This window comes from Mya arenaria, chromosome 9 (genome assembly GCF_026914265.1).
Source record: "Mya arenaria isolate MELC-2E11 chromosome 9, ASM2691426v1".
Lineage (NCBI taxonomy): Eukaryota > Metazoa > Mollusca > Bivalvia > Myida > Myidae > Mya > Mya arenaria.
In genome coordinates this window covers 64,171,629-64,190,083 of record NC_069130.1, presented here as the reverse complement: position 1 = coordinate 64,190,083, position 18,455 = coordinate 64,171,629, and the positions used below count along the sequence as shown (strand labels likewise).

Genomic DNA, 18,455 nt, shown 5'->3' with positions numbered 1-18,455 from the left:
CCTTATTTATACATACATGACTGTTTTAAAGCATGAAATAACTTTGAGAGTATCCCCTGCCTGTCGGTTGTTCGCTCTCAGTGTCCGTGTCCGTCATAATCCGTACAAGTCTAATAACAAGATAGTTGTCTCGTTATAACGAGATACTTAGTCGTTTTTACGAGATATTTATCTCGTTATTACGAGTTCAGTCACGTTTTGACGCTTTTGTTATTCAGCTTTCGTACTAATTTAAATAATCTTAAATGTCATATCTAACACAGGCTCACAGGAATCACAAGTTCCTTTTTGGTCATGATAATGAAATCATTATATCAAACTTACGTTTTTGAAACTCCCAAATGTCCTCCGTGATCTGATGCATGCATGCTCTGAATGATGTCATCTGTCTTCCCTTTCTTAACAACTTGCAAACGTTTTGATGAGCTGGTTTTCTTATAATACAACCCGTCATCAAAAATAAAAGGTTTGCACTTTCTACGAAAATTCCTCTTTTTGTTCTTGTCTTTTACAGAAACGGGATACTTCCCATTTTTTACAAACTCTACAACATCTGTGTAATCTTTCTCGTCCATGCTGCAAGGTTGGACTGACTGCTTACCACAGACCTTTATATATACACGCGTTTACGTAGAACTGCTTTCGGTGTCGCTGTCGTTTTCTTTGATGTTGAACGAGCGGCTTTTCTGAGGTAAATCAAAGGAACTATTTTTAGAAATGATGCAGTCTGCATAAAACATAAAAAACACCGCTCAGTGACATCATGGACTTTGATGTAAGTCATGGCACGAACAGTGACTGCTTAAATAGCTCCTCAAAGCCTTGCATTTTTAACACATTCGTTTTAAGCAATGCCTCCACGGTATGAACAAAGGCTATCTAACGTCAGATGAAGTAGAACAATGTTGTCTTTGAAGTTGAATCATATACAGCTACGTTAAAGCGACTTATGTATATTGTATTACATTGATGATAATTTAAATGAAATTCAAATGGAAGCAATTTTATATTTCATTTCAATAGATGTAGACACAGCAGCTTCTGCAGCAGTAACATGCAGCGGCTCCAGAAGCAAAAACAACAACAACAAATATAAAAGCCATAGAAACACGACAGTGACTTGAATTGATATAGATATGTTAGTAACAGGCTAAGTGGGGGGGGGGGGGGGTCAATATTTTACAGATAAAATCGGGGGGTCATTATTTTATAAGGGGAGTCAGTATTTTATAGAAAATGGTCATTATTTTATATAAAATAATGACCGGGGGGTCATTATTCTATGGGGGTCACTTTACAACGTTACACCGGTTAAAAAAACCCATGTCAGCAGCAACCTCTCGCATAAATTAAATGCAACAGTAGATAAAACATAGATCCATCCATTCATCCACCCATCCCATCCATCCATCCACATCCATCCATCCATCCATCCATACACCATCCATCCATCCATCCATCCATCCATCCATCCATCCATCCATCCATCCATCATCCATCCATCCATCCATCCATCCATCCATCCATCCATATCCATCCATCCATCCATCCATCCATCCATCCAACTTTAATTGGTTGATTGATATGACGCCAAAACTCGGTGGTTCCATCTTCCGCTCATACAAATGGTCTTAAACCGAGGTCGCATTGCTATCAATCGTCTGTAAGTCCCAGGTCTTTGGGGTTCTGTGCATAAGTTGTCGGGTCGAGCTCGGGTTCGGCATTGCGTGCAAATAAGGTAGCAAGTAAGATTGTTGAAGTCGATGGTTCTTTTCAGAGACGCCTATGTGTTTGTTGTTGTTGTTTATACAGACAGTCGACCTCCGACGTTTATATTTGAGTTAATCAATGTTTGTTTTTATAGAGTTTTTACCTTTCTTGCCTAATACTAAATAACAATTGGCATTAAATTATATGTCAGCAGTAACAACATCTAAGTGATTTGATTGGATTAGGATGCTGTCATTTGCTATCATTTGCTATACGAGAATTTGCAATTGATGATACATTCCAGGAGAGAAGCCGTACAAATGTCAGCACTCCGGATGTGGCAAGGCGTTCTCCCAGCTCTCTAATCTCCAGTCACATTCCCGCAGCCACATGACAGATAGGCCCTACAGATGTAACTCTTGCTACAAATGTTACCCTGATGAAGCTGGTCTTAGAGAACATATACCGAAACATAGGTAAGGGGAATAACTCTTAGTATAAATAAACATTGGTAACTAAAGAAAGGGAAATAACCCTTCATTGTAGTAACTCGGGGAAAACCTGTCACATTCCCTAAGCCATATGACAGAAAAAGCTTGCAGGTGCCACTTCTGCTACAAAGCCAGTCTAAGAGAAAAATACCACGGTCTTAGAGAAAATAAACGAGGTCTAAGAAAACATTACCAAGGCTTAAGAAAACATAATCTAGTTCATAGAGAACATAAGAGAACATTACAGAGGTCTTGGAGAATATAACCAAGGTCTTAGAAACATTACCGAGGTCTTAGAATACATTACCCAGGTCTTAGAGAACATTACAGAGGTCTTTGAAAACATTACCGTGGTCTTAAAGAGCATTACCGAGGTCTGAGAATACATTACCCAGGTCTTAGAAAACATTACCCAGGTCTTAGAATACATTACCAAGGACTTAGAATACATTACCAAGGTCTAAGAGAACATTACCCAGGTCTTAGAATACATTACCAAGGACTACGAATACATTACCAAGGTCTTAGAGAACATTACCCAGGTCTTAGAATACATTACCAAGGACTTAGAATACATTACCAAGGACTTAGAATACATTACCAAGGTCTTAGAGAACATTACCCAGGTCTAAGAGAACATTACCCAGGTCTTAGAGAACATTACCGAGGTCTTAGAAAAACATTACAGAGGTCTTGGAGAACATTACCCAGGTCTTAGAAAACATAACAGAGGTCTTAGAGAACATTACCCAGGTCTTAAAGAGCATTACCCAGGTCTTAGAAAACATGACCCAGGTAAGGGCAGGTCTTAGAGAACCTTACGGAGGTCTAAGAGAACATAACCCAGGTCTTAGAGAACATAACAGAGGTCTAAGAGAACATTACTGAGGTCTTAGAGAACCTTACAGAGGTCTTAGAGAACATTACCCAGGTCTTAGAAAACCTTACAGAGGTCTTAGAGAGCATTACAGAGGTCTTAGAAAACATTAAAAAGCTCTTACAGAACATTACAGAGGTCTTAGAAAACCTTACGGAGGTCTTAGAAAGCATTACAGAGGTCTTAGAAAACATTACCAAGCTCTTACAGAACATTACAGAGGTCTTAGAAAACATTACCAAGCTTTTACAGTACTTAAAGTCTAATAAAACATACAAGTGTATTGTTGGTGTGTCAGCTTTGATTAACAGAATATAGAATTAATTAAATAGCATTATGTTAATATTACAAATAATATTAATTCAAATTACATTCAGGACATATTTTTTAAAAGATGTTTATATAAGTCTTTAACATATGGATGAAACTAATTGTCGTCTTCAATTATCTGATGACCAATTTGAACTTTTAACTTTGTAATATACTATATCTTTATTGATGTTTTTGTTGTTGTTTTCGAAGTGAGACGAAACACATCAAGACCCAGATCTGCAAGGTGTGTGGTAAGGCATATACCCAGGAGACATACTTGGCACGTCACATGTTGAAACACACGGGAGAGGGCGGGAAACTTCCGCTACATCAGACGCCGGTCAAGCAAGAGCCCTCGGACCATTCCAGCCTGGACGTTGCTGTTGATTTTACTCGCATTCTTGATCGCGTGGAGAGGGGAGTGACTGAGGGAAGCCTAGCAGCGATAAATAACAAGTCGCCGACATCGTCCGTATCGTCGGCTTTCATGCCGTTAGCTCAGTATGCTGCTAGCAACGCAAATTCTGGGCCGTATCACTATGGTTCTGGTCTTAATTCTGGTCTCTCTTCTGCACTGAATTCAAGCAACTTGAGCCCTTCCCTGCCACATATATCTTCAATGTCCAGTCCGAGGTACTTTCCATATGACCCGCTTGGGTTTAGGAAATCGGACCCCGTGGATCGACTTGTTAACGAAAGATTGGTCAATGATAGACTAGTAAATGAACGTCTAGTTAACGAAAGATTAGAGAGGAATATGAGTGTACCATCGAGATCAGAAAACATGCTAGCCAATAGTTTCCTAAGTTTACAACACATTAAGAATTATGCTTCACAGCAGATGCAGCCATCGTTTTCTCCCTGTCCGAGCAACAATGCCCGACTAACATGATTTCCAAGAGGTCAGTCTAGGAATAGGGCTATATAATGCCAAAACAGTATGGCAACGACTTGACTTTGTACATGATGAACTATATAATAACTGTTGTGGACTGCCAGCTCAGCTTGACTGCAATGTTATCAAATGATTTTAGCAGAGACAAATGTGGTCCTTGATATACCAGTGTACATATCATTGGGAAGATTGCCAGGCACTCGGCCACTCAATACTGCTGGTTGTGATTTTCAAGGCAGTTTTAAGGTGTTGAAAGAAACTGAATATATGTCTGTGGATTTATATTCATGTTCTAAGATGGCATTTTTCAATTCAAATGTGGACATTGTGCAACAGTTTTGACTGACATTGAACTAGGTTGACACTAGTTTAAAGGGACTTATAACATTGATTTTGTGTTGAATGTGAGCAAATAGCTTGTTTCAATGATAAAACAGGGAGTACTGAAAGCATTAGTCAACCTATTGAAAATTTAATTATTTTACTTCATCATTTGATGTTTGCTCATAAATGAAAGTAAAATGAATTTAAGTGTTAAGAAATTGATGCCAACATCTAATCTGTGAGCGAGTCCCTTTAAATGTGAAATTAGTTTTAATGGCTGCATTTAAATGATAAGTTGTTGCAGCTAGATAATTTACTAGTAAATGTTATATCACCCATGCATGGTTGTCATGTGTGAAACATGGTTGTCATGTGTGAATCATGGTTGTCATGTGTGAAACATGGTTGTCATGTGTGAAACATGGTTGCCATGTGTGAATCATGGTTGTCATGTGTGATACATGGTTGCCATGTGTGAATCATGGTTTTCATTTGTGAAACATGGTTGTCATGTGTGAAACATGGTTGCCATGTGTGAATCATGGTTGTCATGTGTGAATCATGGTTGGTATGTGTTAATCATGGTTGTCATGTGTGAAACATGGTTGTCATGTGTGAATCATGGTTGTCATGTGTGAAACAAATACAAAAGCAGCATTGTCTAAAGAAATGGCTCAAATGATTACAACTGAAATTTTGTTGTTGTGTAATTCACTTTGTATGTGTGTGTAATTTTATGTGTGGTGCTTTCTCTTTATAGCTCCCATTAAAAAATAGAACTGATGACCATTTTATCAAGAATTGGATTAGGAGCACTTTTATACATAGGTATTTAAACATTACAGTACGACATAAGAAATATTACACACCACTGAGGGTCATATGACATTGAACTGGCCAGTCAGCCCTCGATGGTGTATATGGACTGAGGCGTTAGCCAAGGTCCATTCACCTTCTGTGGCTGCCTGGCCGGTCCTTATATTGCCATATGGCTTGAAGTGTTATGTTAAATTTCTTATATTATACCAAACATTTTCATTCAATATTTTAAAAGCTTGTTTTATATGATTAGTGAATAAAGCAAATAATGCACAAAGATTTAAAACTTTTACTAATCTTTCAGTTTTTCGCTGATGTTAAAATGACAAAGCCGCACTCAACAGTTTTATGATGTCGTTTCATAGAGTATTTGAGGACAGGTCAAGACCAAAATTGAATGTATTGCTAATGGCATAAAAATGGATTTTTTTTAGAATACAGTGATATACAGATCAATTGACTTTATATAAACAAAGAAGGGACACATGTATATTAGGCATAATATTGCTGAATTATTCACCTAGGTGTGGAAGTGCTTCTAAGATTCTTGACAATATGATGCCCAGATGTTGTTTGTATGACAGCCAGTTAATTTATGTTAAACTTTAAAAGTTAAGAAATATCAAATTCAATTGAAGATGTTTTTTTTTTTCAAAACTGGCCACATTTCTTACAGCAAGAAAGTATCAATATTCATTTGATTTAAAAGAGTTTTGATTTTTTCAAAACTGGCCACATTTCTTACAGCAAGAAAGTATCAATATTCATTTGATTTAAAAGAGTTTTGATTTTTTCAAAACTGGCCACATTTCTTACAGCAAGAAAGTATCAATATTCATTTGATTTAAAAATGGCCATATTTCTTATCGAAAAAAAGAATCAATTTTAACTGTATTTTAGACAGGGGAGCTGGCCCAGGGGTTGTGCATGCAGTTATCTGCATGTGCATTGTTCAGCCATTGATCCATTATGTTTCTGTATTACTGTAGTTTGTATCTTGTGGTTTATTGACTGTTATCTAACAGTATTACATATTTTATGTGACATAACTTAGGGCTCACCAAAAAGCATTACAATTGATGGTCTTTGTTGTGTATTAAGTGATTCAAATTTCATGTATTGATGTTCTTTATCACAACGATGAAACATAAATTTCATGTATTCAATGAATCACATTGGTGAAATAGATCTTTTGCATGTGCTATTAAACTATTGCTGTGTCATTTAGCGTACTGCTAAGAACTTTCCATAAATATTGACTGAATTCAAATTTTGATACAATTTGGGGTTGCCAAAATGCCTACTAATTTATGTTTAGGATTTTTGGAATAGGAATATTCTTATAGTTTACATGACATCTGTTATGAATAACAAAATTATTATTATACAACAACAAAAGCATTATTATGTAAAATACACTGTCAATATGATAGAAAACAGTTTACTACATAAGACAGGTGAGGAAAAAATGTTTGTGCTGGACACTTTTTTTTGTACAAATATTAAGGAGACTGACCCACAGATAAGCTAGTTCTCTGATTATGAGCTCTGTTACCCTGAAATGTTTTTGCCTGGTGACCCCATATATATATAGGTATCATTTAAAAGGCATTTGGTTGTTGCTTATTAATATGATAAAAAAGATCGAAAGTACTTCATATATTAAGCAGGCGCGTAGCTGCCTATACGCAAGTAAGCGGCTGAAGCCACATAATTCTGACAAAAATAAATCAGCCAAAATTGCAGTATGCATACTCGACTACATCATCAGATCCTAAAACAGTCAATTTTCCAGTACTAAATAAAGCACTTCAGAATACCCAGAATGCACCAGATCGCATCTTGGTTTCAAAATTTTCAGAGGGGGCATGCCCCCAGACACCCTTAGCACAATTATGAATCCACATGAATAGAGGGCTAGCTACACCCCTGTTAAGACATTACAGTTTTAATATTTGCTCTTTATTTCATCCGAAATCAGAGGATGTATTTTGAAATCTTTACAGCCTGAAAATCTTTTTTTGTTATATCAGTTTCAGTAAATAATCCATTCTGCACACAACCCTTCCGAATGATACAGAAATAATATGGTGTCACCAGGAATTCTGTAATTCATTTATTCCTTGAACACCATTGTCAAAAGAGATATTTTTCACTTCCCATGTTATTCATGGTGGTGTTCCTGACTTTCACATTAATGAGTGGCAGATATTTTATTTTTGTTCTGTCACTATGATTTCAAATATTCTAGTTCGTAACTGTGTGTAAATTTGTCCAAAAAAGAAGAAGTTTCTTTTAATGTTCTGACTTAACGTCTTATTGAAAAGATAAGCCATTTGAATATTAGGAAAAAAATAACATTAAAAATAAAACCTCATGATATGCACAAGTATGGAGTCGATAAAACAGAAAACACAGCAACCCATTATAACCCAACTTCTGTATTGAAATGAACCCTGTATATAATTGATGTACATTATAAATGTCTTAAACATTCCCTTACCAAAACAAGGTGCAACCTGGAAAAAGCATTTTGATAATTATAAAACTCTGAAAAGCATTAAAAATTGCATTAAAATTGTAACTGTTGTAATAATTATAGTGGAGAGGATGTTCCGAAGTTTGTTAAAGTTAACAATGTCATTAACGACAGGGTTGTTAACTTTTAAACGTGAAATATTTTAAAGTGAGCTCGTATTCTTTAACAAAAACAAGTACAGCTTAAACAGTTGCTTCAAATCTTGTAGAAAATATTTCATATCACAAGAGTATTCATTAAACTATGAGAGCATTAAGATCTGAAAGTTAGCAATGATGACGTCAACAACGTTGTCAACTTCATCAAAGTTCTGAACAGTCAGCCCACTGAGTATCATGTGCATGTATTTTATTCCATGTCCCCGGTCAATGTTAAAGAAGGCTTCTACTGTAACTGTGACTAAAATGTTGGATTTGTTTAGCATCATTTATTCTCGTTTGTATATAAACACTTTTTTCATATTCATATTTAATTGATTTAGTCTGTACAATGTCGGCTTATCTCACATTTTCCTCTACAATACATTCGCTTCAAGAATGATGAAATGTATTGTTTGATATTTCTATTTTGATAAGTAAACATGTGGCTGGTAGTCCATAATAATTTCATGGCAATTACATAAACAAACAATGATGTTCCCTAATGTTGATTCTTTAAAGGTAGAGTGTTCAATCTTTGGCCATAAAAGTATTTGCCTGAAAACAATGATGTAGATACATGATGAATGTCATAGGAAGGGTCTGTAGAACTACCATGGTTTTATATGCCCTCTGACCAGCTGAAATTAAGATCTAAAGTTGCCTTTGTATTTCAAACAAAGTCGCTCTTACTTCCTACAAATTTCTTCACATCTTGATTCAAAGCAAAAGCCGGACTGTTACAAGCATTTGAGTTACTGTACATAAGGTCAGTGTTGACATTCACATTTCTTCTGGCATATTATTTGTATTTCATGCTTTATATATATATAGAAATATGTGAACACAGTGTATTTTGTACTTTTCAGCCATAAAATGGCATCATTTTCTCATTTCTCACAGCTGTGTGCTCTGTAAATAACATGTACTTAGAATATTGTTTTGTATCACTGGATTTAAAAGGCCCAAATGTGAGGGAAAATACCTATTATTTTCCAATCAAAATAAATTGAATTTCTTCCTACATGGATGTATATCATGTCAAAGAAAATTCGACAAAACTCAGATTTGGGCTTGAAATCTAGTAATGTGAGTCACAATTAATGTATGTTGTACATTTCATGCATCCTGTTGTTCTTTTTGTGTTGATTGTATTAAAATATTTATTATTATAACTAATATAGTATAATTATATTATTGCTTATGATTGCTGCTCAAGCTCCATATATGATAACACTTCCCACTGTTACTCAACAGTGGCTAAACTATGAATGTCATTTATTTTGTTGATTTTTCATTTGATTATTATATGATTATTATGGAATTGTTATAATTGTTGTTTATGGAAAGTCTGTCAGTCTTAGAAGTTAATGGTTGTATATATATTATGGTGTAGTTTACTTGTTGTGTATTTCTATTGTACCCCAAAGAGGGTCGAAAAAAATATGTTGTGACTCTAAATTAGACATTACATGTACTTATACGCGTTGAAGTAAGACTGTACGTGAATTATAGTGCTAAATGTTATGATCAGAAGTGCTGTGTTGTACAATTGCACATTTCAAAACAAATTTTTAGTTTGTGGGATGGGGAGTGGGTAACTTTTTAATTGGCGAGGTCAATGAATTAAAAAGGTAATCTTCACTAAACATGAACTGGCTCAACTTTTTACACTTTACATTTTTATGACAATTTATAATGTTAGTTTGCAATTTAAAATGGCCATTAACATTTGCTGATTTTGAGATAGATAAAAAAAATGCTCAAAACAGCTCTGTTTTTTCCCAAATGGTAGAACATTTGATAGAGGCACATGTTAAGAAGGTTCAAGTACATGTACATGTATTGTTGTTATTTGTTTTATTCTCTAGTTCGTGTCTGCCTGCCTGCCAGTTCTTGATGCAATGAACATGAAATACAGCTTTGTAAAAATGTTTGAACAAATCTTACGGCTAATTATTGAAAAAAAAAGTGACTTAACAAAAAACACACAAAAACTAACATAATAAAGAGCTAGGAACTTAATAAGTTTTTTTAATAATATAAGGAGGCATAGATTTATGACAGCATTAGATATTTATTTCAATTTTGTGCTTTGTGCTGCATCCAAAAAGTGCTATAATTGTTCAGTATGTGAGCCTCCTATGTGGAAAAACACTCAATAGTTGTGACTATATACCATCAGCATTACGTTCATTATGACATGCTAGGAATTGTTACATATCATCCCATCACCAGAAAGAAACTCTTCTTTAAATTTTGCTAAGCACAAGAGAAGATTAAGATTGTCCACACCTTGGTAATGAATTAAAAAGAAGGTTAAAACAACTCTAGCTGTTCATTACATTTTACATAAAATACCCCTGGGTTGACATATAACATGTACATACAATGTCCATGGGGTGAAATGTGTTGTAAATGGAATAATAGAAAGATTGCTAAACACTTCATAACAGTTAGTGTTGGTTTTCTGAACAATTAAGTTGACAGGCCTGGCGCAGTCCGGTGCTGACTCGTTTAAAAGACCATAAATAATTGCTTATTTTTTAGTACTCAGTGCAAATTGCCAATTAAATGCCTCTATTTAAACCATTGTGCACACATGCGTTTTTTCTAAATGGAAATTTGGAAGTTCTAATCTGCTTCGTGGATTTTGGAATGTCAGAATTCTTATAATGATTAATCGTGAAACTGTCTGGTGATCCCACGGGGAGGAGGGGCGGGCCTGAACACTACTATACCTGTTTGTGGTGATACCACAGGGAGGAGGGAGGGGCCTGAACACTACTATACCTGTTTGTGGTGATCCAACGGGGAGAAGCGATGGGCCTGAACACTACTTTACCTGTTTGTGCACTTCTTTTTGTGTGTTCGGTCATTAAGGTGCAATGCATGAGAAAAATGTTCAAGTTTTCTCTACATATTCATCTTGAAAACATTTCTATTTATTTAAGTCACACCAATATGCGTGTATCTCCCCATACCATGTGACTCTGTATAATCTGTTGAAGGAACGAACCTGAACACAGAAGATATTCTACATCACTTATTGGGCCATTTTATCAACAAGCATACAAAAAAGATCAGCAAAATCAGTTGAATAATAAAATAATAACAAGCAAGTGTCAGATATCAAATTAAAATTTTAACTTGAGTTATTTTTATTTTTGTGTTATTGACTACTTTTCTTGTCCCTGTGGTTTTAATGGCAATTATTGTAGATTCAAATAAACATAGTCCAAAATTTCCTGTCTTAATTTTCAAAATTGATTTCAATATGACTAGGAACAAACATTTTGATATATCAAATATACAATATGTTTGATGACAGGATTGGCCCTATACGGTAAATCATGTCCTGTTTTACAACCTCTTCAGTAACATATTGATTCAGACATGGATTATTATTACAGAAATGTTTGAAAAGGAGTAATTGTTTGGGTTAAATATTAATTCATGTTTCTTCAAGCAACTTTGTATTTTTATTATATTGTTTATGATGGACATCAGTCAAAATGTACTTATGTGCTTTCAAAATATTTATAAGTATTTAATGACTGTTGTCTGCAGGCAACTCTAAACATACTGCAGCCATTTTCGATAATCTTGTCAAAAGTGCTTGTTGAACAAACATCTTAATTTATTTACTGTTGGTTTATGAGTGCACAAAAATGCCCTATTAATCATTTATTATTGAAAACAGATATAACCATGGTTTTCAAATATTTACAAAGTACAATGTATGGAGAACATGAAGATAATGATTTATGCTTGTTACACATGATAAGTGACATACATAGTGAACATTATTCATTAAGATGCATATAACAGACAATGTTTGGACACTACACTTTTTCCCACAAGTTGTACATTTAAGTATATTGCTTTTTTTTAACATTCATATCAAATGATTTAGTATTCGCAGTGATTCCAACAAGAATATCAAAAATAAAAAAAGTTATAAAGATCTAAGCATATTCTACGTCAGTTTTAGATCATCTGTTTTTCAAAGAAAAGAAAATGAAGACAATATTGTGGCAACCTGGGTGTGACAGTGTTGGTGTTGGTATTGAAATTGTTCAACCCAGGTCATGCCCAGCACATCAGCATTCTCTTAGAAGCAAGGCCCTTAATGCTGGCTTCAATTATTGTCCAGTTACGTCCCTTGATTGACTAAAAGAAAATCAGAAAGGAGTGTTGGCTGTTTGCAGCATTATTATAGATTATTTTAACTCCTCTGACTCCTGGCCCCAATTTCTTGAAACATCTAAGTCCCTAACAGAGTAAAGCAGAGCTCACTAGTTTTGTTTAAGTATATTTTGTGTAATACTTACATTCTTAACGAAAGAGTTTTGGAAATTATTTTTATGATATAAACTATATTTAATATTTAATTAAGTAAAGTCAAGTTAAAGTAAGAAATCTGGCTAAATGAAGTAAGTTACTTCGAGAAATTGGGACCAGGGTATTTTGTTTACATCAAACACTCATGAGGTACATCTTCCATGTATGATGGTTAACTGCTTACATGGTACATGTATGATGGTTAACTGGTTACATTACATGCTTGGCATAGATTATTTTTGAAACCTTTACAAGAGCAGAATAGGGCAACTGCAGTACATGATAATAGTAAACTATTTATTTATTTTTTCAATATTTTTTGTATTACATATTGTGACAAAAATTTGTTGTAAAAACAACAAGAAAGTTAAAATATTCACATTTCCTTCACCGCTTACAATGTCTATTTAGCTGAGAAAAAAATTACAGAAACACAAAATGTTTATCTTGAATTTCTTTCATATTCATGGTAATTTTGGTGTGAAAATGTGTGCTTACGGTTCCCATGGTTACAATGTTGTCTGGTATGTGGAAAAGTGACTTATGTATATGTATCACTATAGTTCTTGCTAAGTAAATTGATTGCTTTGTTATATGTAAAACAAAATAAATATTTCAACCAAGTTGAAAAATGTGTTGTGATTTTTGGTTTATTTCTACCAGTTTGATAAAGATGGGGCATATTTAATTATAAAAAGAAATGTGCAATCATTAAATCATTCTATGGTCAAGTCATCTGATATAGAACTGCACATTCAATGTCATCCTATGGTCAAGTTATTATTATTATTATTATTATTATTATTATTATTTACCAAACTTATATAGTGCCCTTTTCATATACATGTTCAAAGGCGCTTTAAACGATATAATCTGATAGTTAACTTCAAGCAATATCATTAAAATACTAGACAGCTTTTGAACAATAAATGTACAACATACTAATAAATATGAAACACAATAAAATGAAATGTGGTATTTAACTGTTATCTTGAATAGAACTGTGCAAACAATGACATATGATGGTCAAGTTATCTTGAATAGTACTGTGCAAACAATGACATACGATGGTCAAGTTATCTTGAATAGAACTTCGAAATTAATGTCATATGAAGGTCAAGTCATCTTGTATAGAATTGCAAAAAACAATGACATATGATGGTCAAAAAATCTTGTATAGAACTGCGCAAACAATGACATATGATGGTCAAGTTATCTTGAATAGTACTGTGCAAACAATGACATATGATGGTCAAGTTATCTTGAATAGTACTGTGCAAACAATGACATATGATGGTCAAGTTGTCTTGAATAGTACTGTGCAAACAATGACATATGATGGTCAAGTTGTCTTGAATAGTACTGTGCAAACAATGACATACGATGGTCAAGTTATCTTAAATAGTACTGTGCAAACAATGACATACGATGGTCAAGTTATCTTGAATAGTACTGTGCAAACAATGACATACGATGGTCAAGTTATCTTGAATAGTACTGTGCAAACAATGACATATGATGGTCAAGTTATCTTGAATAGTACTGTGCAAACAATGACATATGATGGTCAAGTTGTCTTGAATAGTACTGTGCAAACAATGACATATGATGGTCAAGTTGTCTTGAATAGTACTGTGCAAACAATGACATACGATGTTCAAGTTATCTTAAATAGTACTGTGCAAACAATGACATACGATGTTCAAGTTATCTTGAATAGTACTGTGCAAACAATGACATACGATGGTCAAGTTATCTTGAATAGTACTGTGCAAACAATGACATATGATGGTCAAGTTATCTTGAATAGTACTGTGCAAACAATGACATACGATGTTCAAGTTATCTTGAATATAACTTCGAAATTAATGTCCTATGAAGGTCAAGTCATCTTGTATAGAATTGCAAAAAACAATGACATATGATGGTCAAAAAATATTGTATAGAATTGCACAATCAATGACATACAATGGTCAAGTTATCTTGTATAGAATTGCGCAATTCATCCATTTGTCAAGTCATCTTGTATAGAATTTCACAATCAATGACATAAGATGGTCAAGTCATCTTGTATAGAATTGGGCAATCAATGACATATGATGGTCAAGTCATCTTGTATAGAATTGCACAATCAATGACATCTTTTATGAGGAGAATTCTCTGTCATAACATCTAGTTACTCAAAAGGTTGTCTCCTCAAAGGTCTGTGTGGGAGTCTTCAAACACTAATGCTAATTCAAGGAAGTCCTTGTACACCGTTTCTCAAGTTTTATTCACAAGCTGGATAACCAACATTAATTTCAACAAACAATGGATAGTCCACAGATATTACTTAAAAATGGTTCTCTTAGGAGGTCCTAACCATACGGCTGTCAACTCTAGACTGATAAAAGCAAGTATCAAGTAAAAGAAGAAAGCTATAAAGTAAACAAGGGATTACCAAAGTGCATATTACTGTAACAACATATTTTAAGATGTTTCCAAAAGGTATGTAATTATTAAGAGTAATAGGTGTCAATTGATAAACAATCCATCTTTGAATTTTGAAAGGATTACCGAAAGATAAAGCAGGAAGGATTTAATAATAGAACAAAGGTAGTTAAGATAAAATGAAGCCAAATATGAACCTACAAGATTTTTACAAACTGTTACAAATTATTCAACAAACATTTTAATAAAAGCAGTCTGGAAACAGATTGTTAGATACTCAATAATAAAATATACATGTTGTATTTTAACTACATGTCCAAAAGTAAACACTTTTTTGTAAATCAGTTCTTAAAAGTGTTCTGGCAAAGTTAGATCATAAAACATACGATGGTCAAGTCATCTTGTATAGAATTGCACAATCAATAACATACAATGGTCAACTCATTTTGTATAGAATTGGGCAATCGATGTCATACAATGGTCAACTCATTTTGTATAGAATTGCACAATCAATGACATACAATGGTCAAGTCATCTTGTATAGAATTGCACAATCAATGACATACGATGGTCAACTCATTTTGTATAGAATTGGGCAATCAATGTCAATCTATCTGTCAAGTCAGGTTATTAAGATTTTCGCAAAATTATATCATCATTTTGGCAAGTAATCTTGTATAGAAATTTGCAATCAATGGTATCATTTGTACAAGCATCATATATAGAATTACACAATTAATGTCATCCCCTGGCCAAGTCATCTTATATAAAATTATTCTTTGACCCATTATTGGCAATTTTGTAAACAACAATATTGAACTTTCAAAAACTCATAGAGAAGTCAAGCCGACAATAAGGTTAAAAAACATAGTATTTTATTATCTATTAATATCAAAATAAGAATATATTTTAACATCCCTAAACTGAGGAGTTGTCAATGACATTTTGTATAATGCATAGACTGGAAGCCCTCTGGCTCATTTTCAAAAGTCAAAGTCATAGTTGCTCTTCAATTATACTCATTCAGCTCGATCAACCAATAATCTAAGGTCAAACATGGGACATCACTTTAGAATTATTATGACCAAACCAGGCATAAACAATTTTTGATTTCCTATTAGATTTGATTATTAGATTTGACACATAGAATGATAGGCTGAGGTGATAGCCAATGACTGACCAATCAGTGATTGGTATTCGCTAAAGCATAGCTGTATAATAAACATTCCCCTGATGTGCATATCAATAAAATAGTCAATAAATCAATATACAACATGTAACAAGAATGAGAAAGGTTTTGCTCTGTTTTCAACATAGGTGGTGTGATTGTCTAACCTATACTATATCATATGGTTTATGCATAGTGTCATCAACCTGAGCAGGTGTGATAAAAAAAAGACGCCAATTTTATGCTTTTTATAGGTAAAAAGGGCTTTTTTAAGTTTAGAGTTAATATACATATATTGTTTAAGTTGAAACATCAGAAAAAAGCGTCTATTATATAAAGGGCATGAGCGTCTTACAGGTCAATAAAAATGTTACCAATCTCTTGGCTTCAAATGTGGGTTGAACCTGAGTACAGAATATTCACATGTATTTTCTGTTATACATTTTTATGAAAACTGTGAAGCATGACGATTGCAAATTAGCCCTTCTGTTGACCAAAATAGATGTACAAGTAACTATAATGTACACAAAGATTAATATTTTTTCATCTTGATGATACCTTGTAAATCGGATACCTTGTTTATTTCCATGGATACTAAACTTCAACATATCAACTCAAAACATCATTACTCACAACTTTCAACAAGAATGAGAGCAGTTACACTCTGTTATCAACATTGGAAGTATGTAGCCTAATTTATACGGAAAAGGTAAATGCATTACTACATGTAGGCAGCATGCAGGTGGCCGATAAAAAAAGTGGCACCAATGGCTTTTCATGGGAGCAAATTGCATTCTTTTACTGTGCAAGTTGCAGAATTAGAAAATAGACCCACAAAAATCTCCCCTATGCGTCCATAAGGGTATGCATGTCTAATTGGACAATTACGGTATATCAAGTTATGACCCAGTATTATTTTGGTATCAGTTGGTAGGATTTGATTGGTTGCATAAAAAAAATCAATGAAATATCCACAAAAAAAATTCTATATTAAATAACCTAAAAAAAGCATGTTATATTTTAATCTCTCTTTTTATTCAAACTTAAATGTAGCGAAAGGTCATTAAACAGGTACTACGATAAACTCATTGGCTGTACATTTAGGATATAATCTTAAGAGTACAGCTCAGATGTACTTTCTGTTACTTTTTTTACAAAAAAAACTGTGAAGCCCTCACGTACATTTTTATGTAAACTGTGAAGTCAAACAAGTGTGAATAATCCCTTCTGTAGAAGTATTGTATTTTCAGTTTTTTATGCCTTATTTTTTTATGAAAAATGTGAAGACTCTGAAACAGTGTGACAATTGCAAACTAGCCCTTTTGTTCATGTTAATAGATGTTCAAGCCACTAAATACAATTTGATTTGATTTTGTTCCTGTCTTGTACATGCAGGTTAACCTTTTTTATTCTATGAATGCGATGGATTTGGGATTTTATGACACATAACACCTTTCTGATGTCCTGTCCAGGTTGTTGTATTAAGGCATATATATTTATCTAGATCACGTAGCTATCAAGATGGATGCATGTGTATACACCTAATGAGACGCGATACAGGTCGTCAGAAAAAGTTATATCTCAACAATTCCTTTAATATACATCTCCTTTGATTACCAAGTGTTCCCATTTTTAAACGCACTGCTTTATCTAATTATTAAACCAATAAAACTGCACATACATTGAACACAACATTTTCAAAAAAATATCCATAAATTAATCCCATTAATGATTTGGTGAACTTTTGCAAGTGGATATTTGTGAAATAATTTCTTTAGGTACTTTCCTGAAAAATATGTTATTGAATACAGTTTAAAATGTATTAACTAAAACAAAACAAAAATTAGTCAGTCACATGTAGCACATAACACATGCTACTATGATGATACAGATTTGGAAAAACATTTAGCATGACAATGGCACCGTTTAAAAATGCCCAACCTAGAATTTGCCTTTGGCCAGTAGTTAATAAAAAATGCTGAATCTACAAAATCCTAAAAAGTCTGCCTCGCTGACAGTAACAAAATAAAATATGACTTAATTATACAAAACAACAATACAAATGCCAAACAACGAATTGTGTTTGATAGTTTAGTGTTTATAGTCAATTTTATATACATTCATGTTACAGAAACAATGGAATGCCAATCCTAGCCAACAGATTAATCAGTGCCTAATTTCTATACTTAAAAGAGTTAATACTAAACAACTTACTATATTTTTCCTTTAATTACTAAGTTTATTTGTATTACTTTACTAGGTCAACAAGAAGGCGTGAAGCTTCGGCCCAAAACAGCTGCCACAAGTATAACAAACAAGATGGCCCTATATCGCTCACCTCAGTAAAACTTTGTGCTATAGACTTGTTGATAATTAAAGGGCAATAACAGGGATTTGGCTTCTCTGATG

General features: G+C 33.7%; 1 protein-coding gene across 1 annotated transcript; it reads left to right on the top strand.

Annotated features, from left to right (window-relative positions):
• The first annotated feature begins 573 nt into the window (after positions 1-573).
• On the top strand, positions 574-13,080 carry LOC128246272 (zinc finger protein GLIS1-like). The gene is made up of 3 exons (XM_052964464.1): positions 574-583; positions 2,015-2,186; positions 3,601-13,080. Exons 1-3 carry the CDS (start codon positions 574-576, stop codon positions 4,280-4,282), a joined length of 864 nt encoding a protein of 287 aa, XP_052820424.1. The 3' UTR covers positions 4,283-13,080.
• Positions 13,081-18,455: the final 5,375 nt, after the last annotated feature.

Excerpts from the sequence above, each read along its gene's own strand:
- LOC128246272 (XM_052964464.1), top strand. Across the intron at positions 2,187-3,600 it reads GAACATATACCGAAACATAG|TGAGACGAAACACATCAAGA; the intron begins GTAAGGGGAATA and ends TTGTTTTCGAAG.